Consider the following 21,695-nt stretch of genomic DNA (forward strand, 5'->3'; position numbering starts at 1 on the left):
GCATCTCATGATCTGCACTGCGCGTTCATTGCTATTATTATCATCATTGAACTTGGGACTAAGATACCATTGCAGCATATGATGTGACAGGAATATAAACATTTTTTACATATTTATAAATACAGGTCCATGCCACAATGTGCGCTGCAACATTCATAGTACAACACATGTGTCACGATCAAGTCCAAAGGTCATCAGTACGCAGAGAAAGCATGCTCGCGCATCATCAGTCGTTTCTTCTTCATCCTCCGGTTCTGAAACCATATTTTCACTTGTTGGTCGCTCAGGTCCAGTCGTTCTGATAAATCTTTCCTTTTCTGTCTGTTGATGAATTCATTCATCATAAATTCATTCTCAAGTTCAGCCAGCTGCAGCTTCGAGTAAGGTTTTCTCTTCTTCCTGGTTTTCACTTGAGACGAGCACCATGGGGCAGCTGAAGGGGAGCAGAGGTAGAAACAAGTTTTATACTTTAAATTAACACCAACCTCAGAAGCAGGGATATAGACTGAAGGGAATTAACTGCTCCCAACAGTACTACTTAGTGTTACTCATATCTTAGGAAAATGGTTTACCACATTCAATATTAGAGGGCTCGCCTACAGTAGGAAATATGGCTAATATTACCATGAATTCCAGACACAGAAGCCTAAGGCTATTAAAGTAATAAGACCACGGGAGATAAAAACTGAACATACAATTTATTAGACAATGTCAAACACCAAATGCCTCCCTCATAACAAAGGCTATTCGCCAATTTAATGTTAGTAATGATGTGACAGGAGATCCGAGAGAATAGGCATAAAACAAGAAGTGAAGCACAGCTCTCCTACTGTGTTATCATAATGAAATAGAAATAGTTCAATAAAACCGGATACTTACCTTCTGAAAAAGTCGTCCTGGAGCATGTGTGACTTGATGATGGATTCTGCTCCTGTTTAGTGCCGTTCACATTCAGCGGATCTGCTGAATCCGGATCGAGCTGGGCTGCGGTACTGTGAGACCGACTATCCAGGTCCGAGTAGCCGCGGTCACTGGCGGCCCCAGGCTCCCCGGCGTAAACCTCATCTCGCCTGGTAGACTCCTCCGTCTTGTGGTTTGTGATCTGAAAGCATCGGGCCGACTCCTCCAGATGCGCCTTGACGTGGCCGCTGGAAGTGTTCGTATTTATAGACACCGCGTTGGACAGAAACGGCGGACAGTAGCCTCCAAAGGCGCGACTCTGAGGAGGTACCGTCGGTCCAGACGTGCATGCACTTGATGAGGTCCAAGGGAGCGTGCACACATCTCTCCTACTGTAAGGGATCTGGTGCAGCCCGGGTATGTGGGCTCCATTTCCCCGCAAGTTGGAGAAATACAGCGACTCAGGGGAAGTAAAATTCAAAAGAGAACCAACATAGCCAGGATTTAAAGGATTCCGCTCACACATTTCCATGGAGCTTTCCTCAAACGCTTCTCGCAAGCCTCTTAGCAACTCCTGAAGAATAAAGGGTAGGTAATTGTTGATTTGTTAATACAACGTCACGTGATATGCAAATTATGTTGTTCCGCCCCACCCTTGCTCCCAGAACTGCAAAGCAAAAATACTCCATGAGGAAATATTTTGGTATTGAGTGGGTGGGGGATGAAGCTCGATTCTGACCATATGTTTCGTCGAGAATATCATAAGAATGTTTGGCTCTTGTCAAATAAAGTGTCGGGGGTTCTTATTTGAAAAGCACATGCGCGGAATCTCTTTTGGCATCATTGTGCCGACATTAAGAATAGCAAGGTGACTCTGTGAACTGACCCACATGGTACAGGAATATATGTGCACCACAGCAGATCGGAGACAATGACTGCATAGACAGGCTTCATGAAATATACTCCCAGTGCAAAATTATTGGAATTATACAGAATACTTTAGGGACGATGGCTATTATTCAAAATGTGTTCTTTCATTGTCAGAAAACATGTTCATCAAAACACAGTAGGCCTACAGACCGAAAAATGTTCATGAAAACGAGAAATACAAGTCCCATTTCCCCACATGCAATCTCAAACTACAAACCATTTTATTATTACAGATGTGATGCTTTTCTTGTGTGGCCACTCCCTTGTAAACAATGTCGCATTCATTCGTGCGGCTGCAGTTATAACGACTGAAAACTAACGTGTGAAATAAGGAGATATACTGTATATCCGCATTTTGAAAATGCACACCGGCATACATGAACTCGAATTAGTTTTAAAACATTGTTCTGTGTTTACCATGAGAGGTTTCTATAAAGGATATACCTCACTTTCTTATATTTACAAGGCCACATCTAAAATGAACTGCATCTGCTTCTTGAGCAGTTTAGGTTGATAGTGTCTTTATGGAACATTGGTTGTTTTTTCCTGAGTGAAGAAAAGGACCATTACAACTGCCATCTCTGTATAAAAGCTTCTGCGTGGCCACTACTGTACAATTACGACCTAGCCCAATGTTAGCACCTGCAATCAAGAATCATATTATCGCCTTGCAATGATAACATTGTTGTTTGAATTTAAAACAGACATTTAAATTCCAAATACTGCGTAAATGTAGTTATCCAAGTCCAAGTGCATTTCACCAGCAGTACTTAGTGTTTTATTAAATATTGCCCGCAATAAATATATCCATACACTCACACACCAATAACGTGTATCGTGGTACACTGTATACTTGTGTGATTTATAATCACCACTATTATTTCTGTGATATAAACATAGACATCTGACAACCTATCGGAAGAAACTACTATCAGGCTTCCATCAAGATATGTTTCTTTTCATCATTGGAGATTTTTCTCTGCAGTACACAATGCCCCCTTCTCACAGACAAGGATTAGGTAAGATGTTGTGCGTGTGTGTGTGTGTGTGTGCGTATGCGTGCGTGTGTGTTGGGGGTTGGAGGTTCAAAAATACACTGACACTGAAGACTTGGAGCAGTTGGTTTTTCAATACAAAGAATCCCATATGGGGAAAAAGCGCTTCTGGGTGATTGTTATCACAAGTTACTGATCACTTCAGAGACAAGTAATTATATTATACAACACACATCTGTAGATTAGCTTCCTTATAACTGTGTCCGGCCAAACTCGCCAATTGTATCTGTTTGCATAGAGCCAATCATTCTAAATATATTTCGCTGAGATTGAAAATATACAGGGTTTAAATCAGGCAAGTTTCTCAAAATCTAAAGTAATCATGAAGTAGTTGCGGCTGTAAACCAACAGGTGGCAGTATAAGTTCGTATTTGGCCTTCATCCTGCCACGCTGTCTTTGCTCTTTGTCAGTTGCTTAATTCTGCAATTAAACATCAGCCGATTCAGTCATTGCTGGAGTAATGTAGATTTACTACTCGTCTGAGGGACCATATACAGTGTGTGCCTTTCACAACATCATCAGTCAAGGTAAGAACAGTGCGAACATGAACTTGTATTTGTTGCAAATCTTTGCTCCCAGTATATTTTTGTTGTAAATTACTGTTCCGAGTATGTTTGAATCAAGAAAAAAGAACATACAACTGCAGGAAAAAGATGCGAAATAGCGGCACACGTGCAGGACAACGCAACACCAAATTATATTTTAGAGAAATAAACAATGCTGCAAAAAATGCAAATACAAATTATTAACAAAGATAACGATATTACATAACTGACTGCACTCTCTAAAGTGAACGCATGTGTTTTTTCAAGTTTTTTATGTATATTTTTTAGATTTGTTTAAGACATTTTAAAGCGATATTCAAAGGTTGGTAAAGTGTTTTCAATATTCAGGCCTAAATACCGCCTTATGTAAAACATGTCTAAATCGCATTTGCCCCCATGAAGGAAAAAACTGAGAATTAAATTACAACGAAATTGTATTTATCGCATTCGGAAACGTGTGAACAAATGAAAGAAAATGAATAAATAAACAATCGTTTCATCTTTAACTTGCTAATACGGCTGGCGCATTTTCATTTTAATCTGTTTTGCTTTGCAAAAAATGTCGTCCAAAACGTGGCGTTCTATCACAAACTGTGCAGAGCTCCATGGGGAAATCAACATTTCTCTTGAAAATATTCATAATTCATAAGGGCATTCGGGGCGTAAGGTTAAAGTTAGGTCCACAGTCAGACAAAGGAAGATAAGCTCCCACAATTACAAAATAAGGAGACGGGTTAGTGTTCGGTTTTCATGTCATTTACTGCTCTTCGTCCTTCATGTTTCGGGTGTCAGGAGCCACATTGAGGAGCTCAGTCTGGTTGATTTCCAGGCCCTTTGAAGGAAGCTATCCGCCGTCTTTTGTCCTTGGTAATAAACTTGCTGCTTCCCTCGTTCAAGTTCTCTGGGCTGAGAAATGTTGCCTTGCATCTTGTGTCAAAATATCAACAGTGTCTAGAGTCAGTGGAAACCAAAGTGGGTTTATTGTTGAATTCCATTAAATATAATTGACAGGGAAGACGAACAGGTTACAACAAGAAAACAAGAGTTTTTTTGCATGGAAGAAAGAAATATGTTTTCTAATTATTATATAATTACGTCTATTTGACAGAAACTACCCTCAGAGGGTTTTACAGAGCAGGTATACGTGTTGAATATTTTCAGCTTTGCATCGCCCATTTCTTGACTACATAGCATTTCTTTCAAATAAAAATAAACGTGATGAGATTTTACCAGGAGTTATGTGAACGTATATAGGCGTATACATTAAATCCACGGTTTGAAGTTTCCCACGGGGAGTTTGCTCAGCTTTCAACGTAAAAATCCGAGATGACATTTGAGACACATAAGAAAAGCCTCAACAACTTTATGCACGTGATGGATAATATCCATAAAAAATTGCCCAAAGAGAATATACAAATTCAAACCAACGCAACACATGTTGCACTGGTTAATCATTTTCAATCAAGTTGAGTTTGCACCAACGTGGGCCTATATGATCAAATACATTATCGTCAAGGTCATGTTTAAATACAACCACAATTAACAATGCATCAGTGCGGTAAAACTGTTGTGTTAAGGTACCAATAAATGAGCCATAAACAAATCGACAGCAGTACAAATCAGTCTGAATCGAATCACGAGTTACTCGTGAATATTAGCCTGTAATAGACTATATGTTTACTGAAATAGTGATATCTGTTGTAAGAAACACTTGATACTGCTGATAAATGACAATAAGCGGATAGTCTACATATTTACTTCTGATCATATACAGTTATTTTCACTGAAAGTGCATTCTACTCATTAGTCGCTATTGCTGATAATGCAATATTATACAGAGAATTTACTAGATATTAATTCGTGCTCAACCATTAGTGTCTCAAACAGCATGTCCCCATCAAATTACTGAGTTTTTACTCTGTTAGTTTCTTAAAGACAAAACCGAGAAAGCAGGACATTGACCAACGGTATTTACACTACACTTACATTATACTTGCTTATACTGTTATCTGTTTGTTTGTGCACTATATTTTATATTTTACTGTACATTTTGATATGTTTCCATTTTTTTACAGTGTTTGGATTGTTGTTGATTGTTTAATGTTATGCACCACCCACCATGTCGTGCATTCTGATTAAAGATGAAGACGCAGAAACATGAGTGAATATTTAAACAAATTTAAGTTTACCAACTTTTTTTCTGGAAAAATTACAGTCGCCTTTTAGGCTACTCTGTAATTATACGTGTATATTGCGTGAACAGCATCTTGCTATTGCCAGCATTATGATATCCAATCTTTGCGTTGCCTCATGTTTCTGATCTGACGCAGTGATGTGAAGCAGTCGGTAAAGACATTTGTTTCATCGATCACGATGCAGGGCAGAAGAACATGCCTTCCTGTGATTGAAATGTCTTTAAGGCGTCTTGTTAAAGACTGAATGGGCTTGTCAGAGGTTGGAGCAGCAGTTGGTTCGGTCCTTGTTCTGTTATTTGGTTTGTTTGCATTCACAACATATCGCCGCTAGATGGCGCTCTCGCTTAAGGAAAGAACTGGAGAAGCGAAGGCACAGTTGTGCAAACACTGCAGAGGCACAAAGCAACAGCTTCATTTCGCAATCAACACTGAAACCTTTGATTAATGAGTTGGTTCAGCTGACTGTTGGATTTGAATCAAAGGTACATCTTATGAAATAACTAAGCCACCGATGCTTTCTCTATTACACAGACTTAAAAGGGGGAGAAAAATCTGCTTCAGCATAATTACGAAAAAAAACGTGTTTCAATCAGTTCTTAAGGCTGATCGAGCTGTTGGGTTGTTTCTTTTCACTTGTTAGTCCTCTTTATCAGAATAGCATCATTCAGAAATAGTGTTGGGGTAATCGGAACTAAAATATATAACATTTATGCAATGATATGCTCTTACTTCAACAAGATGTCCACAAGCGGGGACACAACTCCACATTTGTTGTCATTATACATTATGAATGAATTATATATGCATCCTGTACTGAGTATGAGACTGTAGGATCATGACGGAGACCAGTGCTGAAAAAGGAAAATTGTGTACAATGAATGCAAAACATTTATACTTTAACGAGACTGTGTATTAAATAGTAACACTGATTGGAACCACAGCTCATAAGATACACATACAGTAAAATGCATACAGTGTTTCAGTAGTTATTTGACTCTAATCTGGGAGAGAGTCTGTGTTTAATGTCTTGTTGACAGATACACTAGATTATTGATTACTGTTTGGACTATATGTATATTAGACTGTGGCCATTGTTTAAAGTAAAGAGTACTTCCAAAGGAACATAGTGGCTTTAGTGAACACCGAATACTTACTTCAAAGACTATTCAGAAAACAAACAGACTTTGACTTTATCAAAGAGAGCGACAACAGAATGTCAAACAACAGGCAAACAGAATGTCAAACAACAGGCAAACAGAATGTCAAACAACAGGCAAACAGGTTAAACTAAGTAAAGCATCACACCTGCATTTCCTGGTCAGGCTACAAGTAAAATATATTTCATGTGCGATGGCTTCTATGAATCTGCAACCAACGTATCTTTTTGTTTTGTATGTAAATCAGTTAGGATTAAGCAGAGATATCTGGCTCCTCTTCATGTGGTTTGGAGAGCTGATAAGTAAAGGGACTATTCACTCAGTCGCAGTTCTGTTTTTATGCAATGCTTAAGTTGTGGCTGTTCCTATCTGGGCACACAGAAGATTTTGCCTCTTGCAAAACACTTCCTGCAATCGATATGTACAACCACTATTGCAAGTGCTAAATTCCCACTACTTTGGTTTGTCAACAGCAATACAGCTGTTTTCTTTCCTACCAGTACAGATGGTAGTACAAAAGGACTCCTTTACACTGAAGAATAGCCGATGATGTATTATCATGTGCAGAAACAGGCAACTTGGACCACTTTTGGGCTACAAAAGTAAAATCACAAAACATCCACAAACTAAAACTTATAGATTATAAATAACAAGGATACTCATAGTCAATGGAGTCAACCAAGTTTGCAGTGACATGTAAAAGTTCTGTAATTTACAGTCTCTGGCTTGCCTCTGTGCAGCTTAGTCAATTTTTTCAAAATGTCAGAACCAGGAAAACATCCATGAGGTCATGGATTGTCGTTGACTGGGCGGAAGATGAAAGTAGAAAACATCCAAAAGATCTGACAAGGTTCTTTGGCTTTGTCACTTGGTGTTCACCTCTTGTGCAAACATCTTGATTTTCAGCTCCTGTATCTTAGAATTCAGCTTGTGCCCATCCAAATTCATTATGACCTTCTGGAGAAGCTCAAAGATGTACTTGAAGTTGTCTGGAAAGCTTAGATTAAGGGCACAAATCAGCCCAAGGCATGATGAACGCCATGATGACACCGTCTACGTTGTTCAGGACTTTAATGCAGTTGATCAAGTCCCACGTCCTCTGGCTCCCCATCTCTTTGGATCATGTAAATCCTTATGACAGTGAATGCGATGTCCCTCACTGCATCCTCAGCGGCAGAAGCCTGACAATAACACAAACACAGAAAACTTGTGTTAAGTTAATCCACAAACATGTATGTATATATATATATATATATATATGTGGGTAACACTTTTTTCGACGCTACATGGGAAACATATTGCGATAAACTTACCAGATTGATAAAGAGTCTGGATCTTCATTGAGGTAGATGACAGGCTTCTCAGATGCACTCCCTTTTGGTGTTGATGTCATCACACTAAAAGTTCTGGATAAAAGCAGAATAAAAGCAGGCCATTTACTATTCATCAAATGTTTTTAAAAAAGCAGATATGGACAAGAAAATATTACAATAACCACCCCAATACAGTGAAAGTAATATTGTATACATATGTACTCACCAAATCATTGACGGTCAGGACATCCTTGACCTTTTCTCCTTCACACCTCCTTTGCTCTTTCAGCCCTGTATCAGGGAGTCTGAGAAGAGGTCCAGCTGTGACATGAACTTTGATTGAAATGGCTTGGTGGTGATCAGCAGGAACTCTGCATTGACCTGAATAACAAACAAAATACAGCTGTTTGTTACTTGTTTATTATAATTACTATCACATTATGTGGGATTATTAGATTCAAATTGCGATTGTGAAGCCATTAATCATCAAAATGGTAAACACATAGAAACACACATTTACTTACTTCACTTTGCTGGAACAGGGAAGGGGCCTCTGCTCCACAATCTCTGGTTGAATGTGCAGTTCAGCATGTGTGATTTAGAAGCTTACTCCATGTATTGAATGTACATGGGCAATGTATGGACATGTATAGCGATAACTGCCCCTACAATGCCCATGCAACAAGAAATACCTGCTAGCTAGTTCCAAACTGCATTCTTTACACTGCCACATGCAGAGTCCTAAAGAGAATAAAGATTATTAGTACATATCAAACTGAACAAATAACAATGAGAGATCAGCTTGCATCGAGCACATAACCTATTACGTGCTATCATTAGGAGGTTGCCTCAAGAAGCTTGGTAATGCTGATCAAACTGCAAAAGATGAGATAAATATATTAGTGGAGGGAAAGGCTGGAATAATCCAAAGTTCACATAAAACAAAGTCAAGTCAAAAGTGCTTTGGAGCACTCACAGATATAATGTTACCATTTAGAATAGACTAGCAATTCACCTTTTACAGCAACACTAAAGCTACATACAACAGCAATCAAATCATGCAAGCGTGTTAAATAAGATTAAGACCGTCATTTCCGGCGCTGCGTCCAAGCCGTATTAATGACAGTACCCTGATCTCTGGTCTGCTCTAAAATACTAACCACGTTGGCTACCTAGCTTGATAGCCTGCCAGCTAGCCTGTGTTGCCTTCGATCTTATTAAAAACGGAACAGTCGAGTGGCTAAGTTATCACGTCTGTTCCACACATTGTGGTCATTATTACAGAATGGAAGCCTTCATTGACAGCGAGGTATCTAAACTACTACAACAAAATATATGAAGTTACTTACCAAAGAATGGACGGTCGGTTTGAATCTTGCTGCAGTCGGAAAGGGGAAAGACGACTGAGAGCACGTGATCTGGCACATGCACAAGGGGTAGTTCCCCAACTAAACACATTTATTTTGAGTTGATACACACCATCTAACCTAAATAAATCTAATAAATGAAAGTATTCATGCATTTTATGTTAGACCCATTGAATATAAATGTGTTCATTTTTTAACTTGATATATTTAAATGAATCAAACACTATTTAAATGTGTCACCTTTAAGAAGGGCTTGAATCGTTTTTTTGAGTGTGCCTCACATGCTATGACTCTGCCAACCAGTCAAGTTTCAGTTTACGTCAATGTCTGCCCAAGATATCATCACTTCATCATTTTATCGTATTAGAGATTTGTGTGAAATTGTCATAATTAGCATATGTTCATCCATGAGGTCAAGTGGACGGCTGTGCCAAGATTTGAACAAATTCTCTCCAGACGTTCCTGAGATATCACAAGGATGGGCCGGACAACCTGAAAACACAATGCAATACAAAACAACAGGGCATCTTACATTCCAAAACACATATAAGACTCATAAAACATTGAAAGATGGAATTTATATTTTTGGAATGGGCTTTTAGGTGCAGGCAACCTGATTTTTCAACTTCCTGTTATCTGACCCACTTAAATGAATTAACACACAGCTTCATCACATGAACACCTTGTCTAAATTATCAAGTGATAATCAAAATAAAGTATTACAGAGTATATGCATCAAGTGTCAAAAATGCCAAATATACTAATATATATATTTTTTCCATGGCTACAGCTGATGTATCATCTGCATATGTTGTGTGATTCATTTTCCCATTGTCTGATGCAGTTATTAATGGTAAAGGACTGCTCACATCTGCCCTAATGGCTGCACTCTGTTAGGGTATTGAGGAGTTTGGGAGTTATTTCTACTTCGCTGCAAAGCTGTCAAGTTCAAGGGGTCAACGGATTAAAACTGCTTTTACACAAAGTAATCCTGCAACTTACAAAAATAAAAACACTGACGGATTTCTGCAACTCTAGCAAGTTTTAAACCGCTGCTGTTGTTTCCACATTCAAAAAATAGCGATCAGCAGCAATGTGGGTTTTAGTAAATGTGACAAAATTTTAGAATTGCATGTTACATATTCTTGGTGAAAACAATGCTTTATTAAGTCAATCCAGCTTTGTTTTGCGCATCTGTGCTGTTTTTCATTAATATATATAGATATATGAATATAAATGAAAATAAAAGTTTCACTGCTTTGACGAGCAATAAAAATGAAGGGTTTGCTTTTTGGGACATCTGAATATGGGTCACATTTTTGTTGAACTGGCGGATATTTATATTGTCAAAAAAGCATGCAGGATTTGAACATTCTTCTCCATAGTTGAGCTATCTTGAACTCATCATTCACTTTTGACAAATAATGTTTCAGAATACCAGCACATAAAGTGTTGTTGTTTTCGCTTCCTGATAAAAATTTCAAGGGGGTCCCAGGTCTTCAGTGAGGTATGGTTCTATTGTGCCAGGGGCCCAAGTTCACCCCTAGAGGAGCCAACGTGTGCCTTAAGATGCAGTTCCTCTAATGTCCAGTAGACGCTGCATCCTGCAACACTGACTGCATGGAGGTGGCTGAGAAATCTCCCCAACTTCTCATTGGAAACACAGTCAAGGTAATCCCACATCTTCTTCGGTATTTATTATAGATGGCATTTTGACATGGCACAGTTGGGAAAGCAAAGTGAATTATATAAATGAAAGATGTCTTTTAAATCTGTATGTTAAAAGACACTGCACACTCTTTGTCAACACAGATTTCAATCATTCGTCTGATAAGTCGCTTAGGTCTGTGTGGGTATGTCCTTGACTCTCCTGTTAGCTTTCTTGCACCGTTAAGGTGGGACAACGATCACCAGCATTACTCTTACAGGTATACGGATGCAACTCATCATTAATCTCCCACTTTTCACTTGAGCATAAGTTTAATCCACAGACAAACTGAAAATACATGTGTTGGGCCCTTTAAACTTGAATATAAAGGTTTTCTGGGATTTTTGCTCGATCGACAGCTATTTCAGTCATTCAAAGTCAGCCATGGTTGCTGCTGGCTTGTCCCACTTCAGCCCAATATGGTCCCTCCTCTTTGTCCAGATTTGGATTTTAACTCTGATTTTGCTTCATCTACATCTCATTTCTATACTGTGTTCAAAATGTGGTTATTAACACCTATTGCTCATTTCTGCTTTGCTGCTTCATATTGCTTTGCATGGAAAAATACACTAGTGGATGTTATTGCTACATTATTGTGTGTACGTTTTATACCTTCTGTTTTGAGAAAGCTGATTTTGTTGCTGCTCTTGCAACTTCGGCGTATTTCTGAACCCGTCACTTCATTGGGTTAAGAACATTGTGCCAAAGGACTGCAGTTAAAAACCAGCCTGCTGGCTAATACAGCCACTTATGGAAATGCTAATTAATGTGCATTGTTATTATGAATCAATAAACGAAGAGTATGACCATCCTTTTTGAGTTGCACTTCCTTGTTAAGTCTAGCCAACTTTACAGATTCATACCTTCCTGTTGTGTTTCATATTCATTTTTAGAAATGGGTAAAGAATAATTGTATTTTTTATGAATAGGGAACGGTGTTCATTTTTAATTAGAGTCAATCATAAGTGTTTAACACATGACTTTCAAAACAATACATTTTTTGCCTCATGCTTATTTTATGACAGATTAGCAAATTATAATTTTACTACCACAGAATAAAAATTCCTGAATCTACTTTGTTTTAACCTGTTGTTGATGTCTAATAAGCAATTCTGCACAATGGTGGATTCACAGGAAGAGCAGTAAAATATAGATTAAGTTAACTGAAACTAAAATGCTGAGAAACCCTGTGACCTCTGCACGATTGCCATTCACACTCAAACTTTAGATTCAAATGGATCCAAAATGTTCTTAACATGTGTGTAAGGATCCAGTCAGAGTGTGCTGTTGTTCATGAGTGCAAGTCCACATTGCAACTGAAGAGCATGAGAAACACCTGTGTCATGAATCAGCCTCTAAAGACGAGCATTAAAGTTACTTCAAGTCATAAACATTAAAGACTTCATGTCCAGGTTTTGGGGAAAGACCCTCTGTCTAAAAAGTCATGTGTAAATCTGCACTCAGTTTTTTTTAAAGAAAATTGTAATGTTGAGAAGTGAATATTAATTGGCTTGAGGAACTCAATTATCTGTTCATTTTGACCCAATATTAACAGTGAAAATGCTTATATTTGTTTTGCTCCAATACTTCAGTGATATGCAAACACATGAGTCTTTTATCAAACAATGTGACCAATCAAAGCTGGTATGACATTTTGTTTTTGCAGAATAGCGATATTTGGTCTATTATACTCCACAATATAACTTAAGTAGAGGTTAGGAGTAAATCATTTATACAATTCAGAAGTGTCTGCGATGTACAAATATCTTACGGTAAACTCTTTATAGAAAGATTCATCAGCTGCGCAACATGTATGCAAATGACCTAATTATATGAAAAGTAAATTCCCAAAGCTCTTAGGAGATTGCAAACACCAGTGTCTTAATTGACTGCGATGTATTTTTTCATTAAAATGTAAAAGAAAATATTGTGCTCACGAATGAAGCGATGGGTTCATTTAACTAAATTAAATGTATTAATTGTTCTTATCTTGTGAGTAGTAAAACATGATTCTCTTATAGAGAATATTTTACATAAACAGTTTCACAAATGGCTAAGTGTATTCAAATTATGCAGAAGTTGATATTGAAATTCAAGCTGTAATTGGTTCTTATCCTGAAGCCAACAACATTCAGTGTCGTATTCTGTGTTGTTAAAAAGGGCAGACAGACTTTGTTCTGAATTGAATCCCATTATATTGCTCACCATGTTATAGAAAGAAGACAAAGTGTGAGGTGAGCAATGTGGCTCTTTAGCTTCCAGATCCTCTTTAACTATTTCTATTATCTATGAATTCCCTTCTAAGCTTTCCTCTAAATGCTCCAGTTCAGCAGAGACAAGTCAGGACACGAGGTAAACTCACTGTATTACGGTAAACCAGCCCACACAGTCAACACCTCATATCAATGAGAGCAATTCATATTAAAACCTGCAGGAGGCGCCAGAGGACGCACATAGGACGATCTGACGCCTTTAAGTCATTTCACATCGAGGACTGTAGGAGTCCACGCATGGGTGTTATGTCTTTACACATCGAGTCTCCGGTATAGAGTTAATGTGATGCATACATGTGGCAGCTTTTTTCCTGTAAATACACAGACTACAATGCATAATAACGGGTTTGACTGGGAGGAAGTGACTTCGAACCGATAAGAGATTCTGTTAAAAACGTAAAAATATGAAGTATACACTTTTAAATCCGAGTAATTCGTTTAATTTTAACATCAGAGGATATGATGGAAATAAACAAAGAAAATGTGAATAATGACCTGTAACGAAATATAATTTAAAATAACAATGACGATTCATTGTTAAATGATAATAAAAAAAAGAGCACACGTGTTTTAAGGAGCCAGCTATAACATACAAATAAGAACATCTACATGCATAATATATATAAGCGTGTGCTGTTGTCGGTACTAATGCAACCGTTATCACCCCATCTAAATGTGCCTTTGACGAACTGTGTGAAACAACGAGAGAAAAAATATGAAAACAAAAGATATCTTAAAAAATAGGAAAAACACAATGCTCTTAATCTCCCATCACACACTTGCACTTCAATCATAATGCACTTCACATTCGGATTAAAGTCGCAGGAATTGCAAAAACAAAAAAGAGAAAAGAATAAAGGAGAATAAATAAAAAGAACGATTGCAGAGGTGGAGGGTGAAAAGAGAGGAGGGAGACAATAGAGAATCAAAGCATAATAATATTCCAAAATGAAGAGGGAAATGTTGCACCGCTCATTTTATTAATCAGACTGTCAATTTCACCCAAGAGGCCAAACCCCAGAGCAATCTAAAACAGACTCAGAGATCAACCCAGGGACAAGCACCTCGCTCCTCACTCCTCTCTTCCTCTCCACTTGGATATTATTCGTCTGACCGAAGGCCGCCTCCATCATCAAGTGACAGCCCTCTCCTATTTATTTGTTTATAAACCTGTTACAATAAATGATCATTGGAGCAACGTCAGCCGAGCATTTTAACAACGAACAGCAACCACTTTTGATGAATGACATTTTGCTGCTGTGAGGAGGATGCACGGCTCGTTTTGAGCAGTCGCTCGTCGATTGCATTCAGATTCTTTCTTTTTCTGCGTCTTGCTTATAAAAAGGTTTAGAGACAGTTATTTAGCGACAGTTGCTGAGTTGCATGCGGATTTAAGCTCCGACACAACTCATTGGTGCTCCAGCCCCCCTGGACAAGTGTTGTGTGTGTGTGTGTGTGTGGTTTTCTTTTTTTTTCTTTTTCTTTTTTTTCTTCGTCTTGCACGGCTTAATGATGGAGAGGATAAGAAAAGAGATGATATTGATGGAGAGAGGTCTGCACAGTCCTGTCGCAGGCAAGAGGCTCGCAGACACGCCTGGAAATTCAGTGCTGGAGGCCCTGGAAAACTCTCAGCACAGCGGACGGCTAAGCCCCAGAATAACTTCGTCTTCTCTTCATGGGAATCTTGGGGACATCCCGACGAAAGGCAAATTTGAAATTGACAGTATTTTCGGTTCACACCACAACAGTGATAATACCTCTTCCGCGGAAATTTCTTCGTCAGAAAGCCGAAAGAAAATGAGCCTTTACTCCGAAGTTTCGCCAGATTCAGATATTAACAGTGATGTGGAGGTGGGATGCCCCTCGCATCGATCCCCGAGCCAGCACAAGGAAAACAACAAAGGTAGCCTAACATTTCATTTTTCTGCATATTTATCGTTTTTCAATATTTCTGCAGTTGCATTTTAATGTTAATATAGCGGGTTTTAGCCACTGTTATTATTGTCTTTCCATCCAAAAACCGAAATGAAGCTAAATTAAATTATTATAATTAATAAGTCTGTCATTTGTAGAATGTTCTGTTATTATTGGTAGTACTTTTATTACTATTATGATTATTGTTATACTCCAAAGGGTAAATGTAATGTAATATTAATTTTAAATGAAATATTTTGCATTTGCCTATCGACACAAATTTGACATCAACCTTAAGGTTCTTATAATAATTGCCATTACGTTGACAAATACAGTAGGCCCACACACGTTTATTATTTCAGTATTATTGGTAACAATATGCATACGAATTTGCTTCTTTCCGATATTTATTTTAGGGTTTTCAGATTCTGGATCTTCCAACATAAGCTCGAACTCCCTACAGAATATGAACGGTAATTCATCGGGAGGATTAAACAATTCAAATAGCGACCAAGTGAGAAGATATCGGACCGCTTTCACCAGAGAACAGATCGGAAGACTGGAAAAAGAGTTTTACAGGGAAAATTACGTTTCGAGACCGAGAAGATGTGAATTAGCCGCAGCGCTGAATCTGCCCGAGACTACGATTAAGGTACAGATTCATCTTCATTATTCTTGTGCATGCATGTGTTTGTGCAGAGAAAGCAATGCTGTGGGTATGAAAAGAATAATAATCATGATACTCTGCAGTATAAAATACAACGAATCATTATTTGTGCTCATGGAATGTTGCAGTGTAATATTTAGATTTTAACCTGTAAACAAAATAAAGCTTTTATTTACTAGTCACCCCATGGGTGCTAATCAATTCACCCGGTATGAGTAATTTATAACCTACCCATTTAAAATAATAAAATCCCAAATAAAGCCCAAAATATTTAAACTGTGATTGTATTTTGTAGATTTGAACTGCTTCTGCGTGGGGAAATTGTTCATTTTCATGACGAGCATTTATAGGGACATTTAGTCGAGCCCGAGCACGCACTGAAGCACACTCCTTAGGGGTCTAAATTTAGAGCTGAAATAACATGGCAGCTTCAATATGTGCCTTGTTTTGACTCTGTGTGCAGGTGTGGTTCCAGAACAGGCGGATGAAGGATAAAAGGCAGCGCTTGGCGATGTCCTGGCCCCATCCAGCAGACCCCAGCTTCTACACCTACATGATGACGCACGCGGCAGCTACAGGAAGTCTACCTTACCCTTTCCACTCGCACATGCCTCTACACTACTATCCGCACGTCGGTGTCACGGCAGCAGCAGCAGCCGCCGCCGCGGCCGCCGCCTCCAGTGCCGCCTCGTCACCTTTCGCCACTTCCATCCGCCCCCTCGATACCTTCCGGGCACTCTCCCACCCCTACTCGCGGCCAGAGCTTCTGTGCGGCTTCAGGCACCCGGGACTCTACCAGTCACCCGCAGGCCTGAATAGTTCGGCTGCGGCATCGGCGGCCGCGGCGGCTGCGGCCGCGGCTGCAGTCCATGCCACCGGGCCCTGTTCGTGTCTCAGCTGCCACAGCAGCCAGGCAGCGAGCGCGCTCGGCTCGAGGAGCGCCAGCGCTGACTTTACCTGCACAGCTTCGGGGCAAAGATCCGAGAGTGGATTTCTGCCGTATTCTGCCGCTGTGCTCAGCAAGACCTCAGTCCCGTCACCAGACCAACGAGAAGAAACCTCACTTAACAGATAACTCATCATGCAGCCGATACACGACCGTTTCCTATTCTGCTCATGTCCTATTACGGGGATAGGCCTACTTTAAAAATCACACCTGTGTAAAGAATTCGATAGGCAACACTGTAAACACGCACACACACACACATTTAGATTCATTTCTACAAGTCTGTTTTAAGTCCAGATGACAATTTATAACGAAAAACACATGAATAGTATCGCACCGACAATTTTGCAACTCACACACAACCTTTTATAAAAGCTTGTGCTCTTGTGTTGTGACAGTAGAGCATTTTTTTATGCTGGATTAATTTATACATATTTGGAAAAAATAACAGAACATGCAGTGTGTTTATTCTGTCCCATGCCTCACTCAATGTGCCATTTTAAATGTTTTTAGGCTATTTATTTCTAGAAATCAAACCAACAACTGTAACTGAGTCACATTCTATTCAAAGGGCAATATTCAGCATCAGGAACCCATCCTACCTTTGAGTCCTCTGGTTTCTTTAGATTCAAACGTAAGCTAATTATGCTTATTATATTTGGAGAGCAGAAGGTCCTACTTTTCTGGCCAGCAGCATATCATTCTTCACTAGGCCTAATAGACTGAGATTTTTGGCAGGGCTTCTCCAGCACCCATCCTCTGTACTATGGGGACCCTCCTAATCAGCAAGAAGGGTACATATAATTTTGCACTGCGTCTTTCGTGTCAATTTTTATGTTAATAATGAGAGGATCATGACAAAAATTGCCAATCATGTACCTAGATGGACCTACTTTGAATACACGACTGCAAGAAAGTTGCTCGTTTTGAGACCCGCTGTCAAGTGCTAACAACCCGCGCAGGGAAGTCATTAGACATACAAAAGACCCGGAACAAAGCGACAGTCCTGGTACAGATGCACTGTAAAAAGGATGCTGTGTGGCACATGCAGGGTTCCAAAATATTACACATAAAGCAGCCTATAAAGAGCCCCTCAGATTTAGTTTGCTGATAATGTGAAATACCTCCACACACACACAATAGAATCTCTTTTATTTGCATTGCTGCGTGTTACAACCACATTACATCAAATCCAGAATGTGTACTCCCTTTAGGACCTCTTCACTCAGTACAGTGACGGGACTGAGCAAGGCGAAGGTTCAGACTAAATAGTCTGGCTTTACAATCTGTCTGCGCCTGTAAAAATGGCTATGTGCTATTTTATTCCTTCCTGTTGGGAAATCACCTATATGTTAATTATAAAACATGTGAACTGTAAATCGTGAAATATTTTGCAAATACCATGGATAGTCCTACTGATAGTTGAAAACTGAATTATTGATCGCCCTGGAAAGTGCTTCATAAATTGTGGATGGTAGGCTTGTTTTGTTTTTTAACACATTAGTTTTATTTTTTATTTTGTGTTACTTGCTGAATGTTTTTTAATGTTAAAACACTGGATGTACAAGCCAATAGGAGCATCACATAGCCTACACATTGGCCAGTAAACTGCACCAATGTTCCAAATTTATGATCTGTAAGCTATTTCGTGCAAAAAAAGTAAGACTAAGAATTATGGAGAACATTTCTTTACGGTCCACTCAAAAGAGGCTTCAAAGGGCTGATAAACGAGCACTGAAATTAAAATGTTGAAAATAGTATTGGCCTTTGTCCCTGGGGTCTCTGTTATAACTCTATATCGCTGTATTTAAAATATCAATGACTGTATGAATTTAAATATTTTAACTTGAAGAAAATTGTGCAATATGAAATGTAAATCATGTTATTTATTGATCGTGTTTGTTCTTGGAAAATAAAGTTAAAAAAATCTTTACACATTTTCACTTCTTTACATTAATTATAACATTTCTGCAAAACAAACAAACGTGGATTTCGTTGCAGTAAACAAACGTAACTCTATTGTAATAGCTTGAAAGAATGTAAAACTGTACATATATTAAGAACATGAATATTATATATGTTGAATTACTAATTTGAGAACATTCAACTCCGACAATGAAGACATGTTAGGTGTATTGGGGTGCTGTGAACCCATTTCTACAGCAAACACTGTGAAGTATTAATTAAAAATAGGTGGATAGCTACAGGGAATATGAGGCCTGCCATCACCGTCATTCCGGCCCTATAATTTACCATTATTTTTACATTACCTCTAAATGATACAAGCTGATATTGTCGTTAATTGCAGTTGGTTAAAATATAGCCGACACCCGAATGCCCCCAAGGGACTTTAAGATAAGTTGCTTTTTTGAACGTCCCCATTAAAGAAATAGGATTAGGGCAGCAAATATGGGCGTGATGTATCACCATGTTTCCTTGCTCTTTACTAAAGCGAGGGTAGCAACCCATACAACAAAAGCATTGAGATAGATGGAGGTGTAGAAAGGAAAAGACAGAGGCCAGAAAAACACTGCCCACAATAACACGATTAGTTTTGTATCCAATGTGCAAGACTGAAAAAAGAATTCATCATAATGCAGAGGACTGTCTGTCACCTTTGCGGAATGGTTTTTGACAAGAAAATAAATCTTTGGGTTGTTTAATACATTTTATATTTTCTTTATTTCGGTGCTAATAGAAAAACCAAATTAAATGTCCACCAGCGAGATAGAAATGCAAAGATCGATGATCCTGCCCCTACTGTCCAATCACCCCTATTTAATTGACTGTATTTTCAGGGTAATTTAACTGCTTGTTGTAAATTGAGGATTTTATAGAAACGACATGAAAACTACATTTACTGACATTCATCGCATCTTTGACATTGATTATCTGATCAGCGCCGTGTCATGCTAACCTCCAATTCTTCATTACACACTGTTTATGAGCTGTTACAGAACAACTTGCTTGTTCCAGAGTGATTGATTGCCTTATTAACGCGTGCTCTTGTAAGTGTGACCGGACTGATTACGATGCATATGTTTAGAATAATGTTTCATTTAGCTGACTGCGAGTAATGCAGGGTGACAGCTGCTGCGGGAGGACAAAAAACCTAAACTACAGGGAGCAAGCGGGGCCAAAACGCATTTAAGGTGGAACTAGAAGACAGCAAAGACCCCTAATGGTCAAATGCAGTCACTCAACGGCAGATGAAGGACTGGCAGCTCAGTAGGGCATTCTGTGAGCCAACTGAGGACTAAATATTACATTATTCTAACTTTATTATTGTTCTAAGAAAAAAAGAAACACCACGTGTACTTCCTTTGTTTCTTTTCACGCTGTAAAAGGAACTTATATCAACAACTGTGAGGCAAAGCTCAGTTCTTAAAACATATTGTCCCCACATTTGAATCTGATGCAGTGCAGTATTTACAACTGACATACCAGCTGTTACATCGAAACATTCAAATCAATCAAATATCTTCAAACATTGCCAAACCGCATACCAGCACTTCGCACCTAAATATCATTTTATGGTTTTAGGAATTTACATATTCAGCTGGAATATATTTCCCCAAAAATGTTAGTAAAATATGCAACATGAGCCTGATGAGATTTATGCCACCATTATGCTTCTAAAGTCTCTGCGCTGTTTGTCTCAAATCATTGCCCCTGTTCAAATGTTACTTTCATATATTACATGACATTAATTCAACTACAGCTCATTAAGACAGAATGAAATGGTTAAATTAACTTATCAACTCATAATGATGATGAACGAGGTATTAATTCAGATACAAGCTGGGCAATTTGCAATTTTGCGCGTTTTGATGGTTCTCAAATAACATTTAATATAACGGGTCATCCCCTCAATCAATTACACGAGCATGTGAGTCGGTCGTATGGAAAATCCTTTTTTCATGCATATGTATCGAAACATGTTCTCAATTATCTTTGGAAATTGGGTTTATTGGTTTAAAGACCAATTCTTGTAGGGGTCCTTAGCTCCGGATACGGTTAAGGTGGTGCAATGCATTATTCTTCTTGCAACAGCCTGAGACACATGTTATAAACAGTCGTTTTTGTTAAATATTACAAAGGTTGATAATGTTTGTAAAATTTAAAAAGTGAAACATTACTAGAAAGACAGTTTTTAGAGAAGTAACTTTGAACTATAAAATATAGACTTTTTTTTCCTGCATCTGGTCCCATCAAAATATATATATTTTTGTCTATTTCTTACACATTGTCTGTGAAGAATGAGGTTTAGGTGGGATGTCTCTGGTGCAACTGAATGTGTGAAACAGTCACTTATAAGAAGCGTTACACTCGAAAATACTTTGAAATCAATTAAAACGATTAGAGACCCATTAATATCAAATCAAGTTGTCAGAAAGATTAATTTAATTAATTTATTGAAGAATAAGCATAATCATATGTGGTTTAACATGCTGATCAAATTGTCCAGTGTTGGTTGCCTCTGCAGGTATCACAATCTCCTAAAGTCAGAGGGATTTTGGGCCAATTTTTAATTGATCATAATTCAATCATATTGCTGTGGATTATTAAAAGTCAACACTTTTCCTTTCAGTATACCTTCGACTTCAAACAGTATGAATCGTTTCCATGACAATCAATGTTTTTGACCCATTTCTGGTCAGTCTGGGTCACAAGAGGTCTCTTATTTCAGATTTTAGTTTGACAAATGTTGTAGAAGTGAAGCC

General features: G+C 38.5%; 2 protein-coding genes across 2 annotated transcripts in view; one reads left to right on the forward strand and one right to left on the reverse strand.

Moving 5' to 3' along the window:
- Positions 1 to 1,446, reverse strand: part of hoxd12a (homeobox D12a) — a 2,257-nt gene extending 811 nt beyond the window's left edge. Inside the window, exons 1-2 of the mRNA XM_079277502.1 lie at positions 880 to 1,446; positions 1 to 433 (exon numbers count right to left, since the gene is read on the reverse strand). The exon at positions 1 to 433 is cut by the window's left edge and continues 811 nt beyond it. Of these exons, the coding sequence (XP_079133628.1) occupies positions 195 to 433; positions 880 to 1,432 (792 nt within the window). The 5' untranslated portion in view covers positions 1,433 to 1,446 and the 3' untranslated portion in view covers positions 1 to 194. The remainder of the gene's footprint in view (positions 434 to 879) is intronic.
- Positions 1,447 to 14,953: 13,507 nt separating this feature from the next.
- evx2 (even-skipped homeobox 2) lies at positions 14,954 to 17,100 on the forward strand (the record flags this gene model as incomplete). Its single annotated transcript, XM_079276348.1, has 3 exons — positions 14,954 to 15,347; positions 15,775 to 16,010; positions 16,489 to 17,100. 3 exons carry the CDS (start codon positions 14,954 to 14,956, stop codon positions 17,098 to 17,100), a joined length of 1,242 nt encoding a protein of 413 aa, XP_079132474.1.
- Between the last annotated feature and the right edge of the window lie 4,595 nt (positions 17,101 to 21,695).

The sequence above is a fragment of the Melanostigma gelatinosum genome (genome assembly GCF_949748355.1).
Source record: "Melanostigma gelatinosum genome assembly, chromosome: 10".
NCBI lineage: Eukaryota > Metazoa > Chordata > Actinopteri > Perciformes > Zoarcidae > Melanostigma > Melanostigma gelatinosum.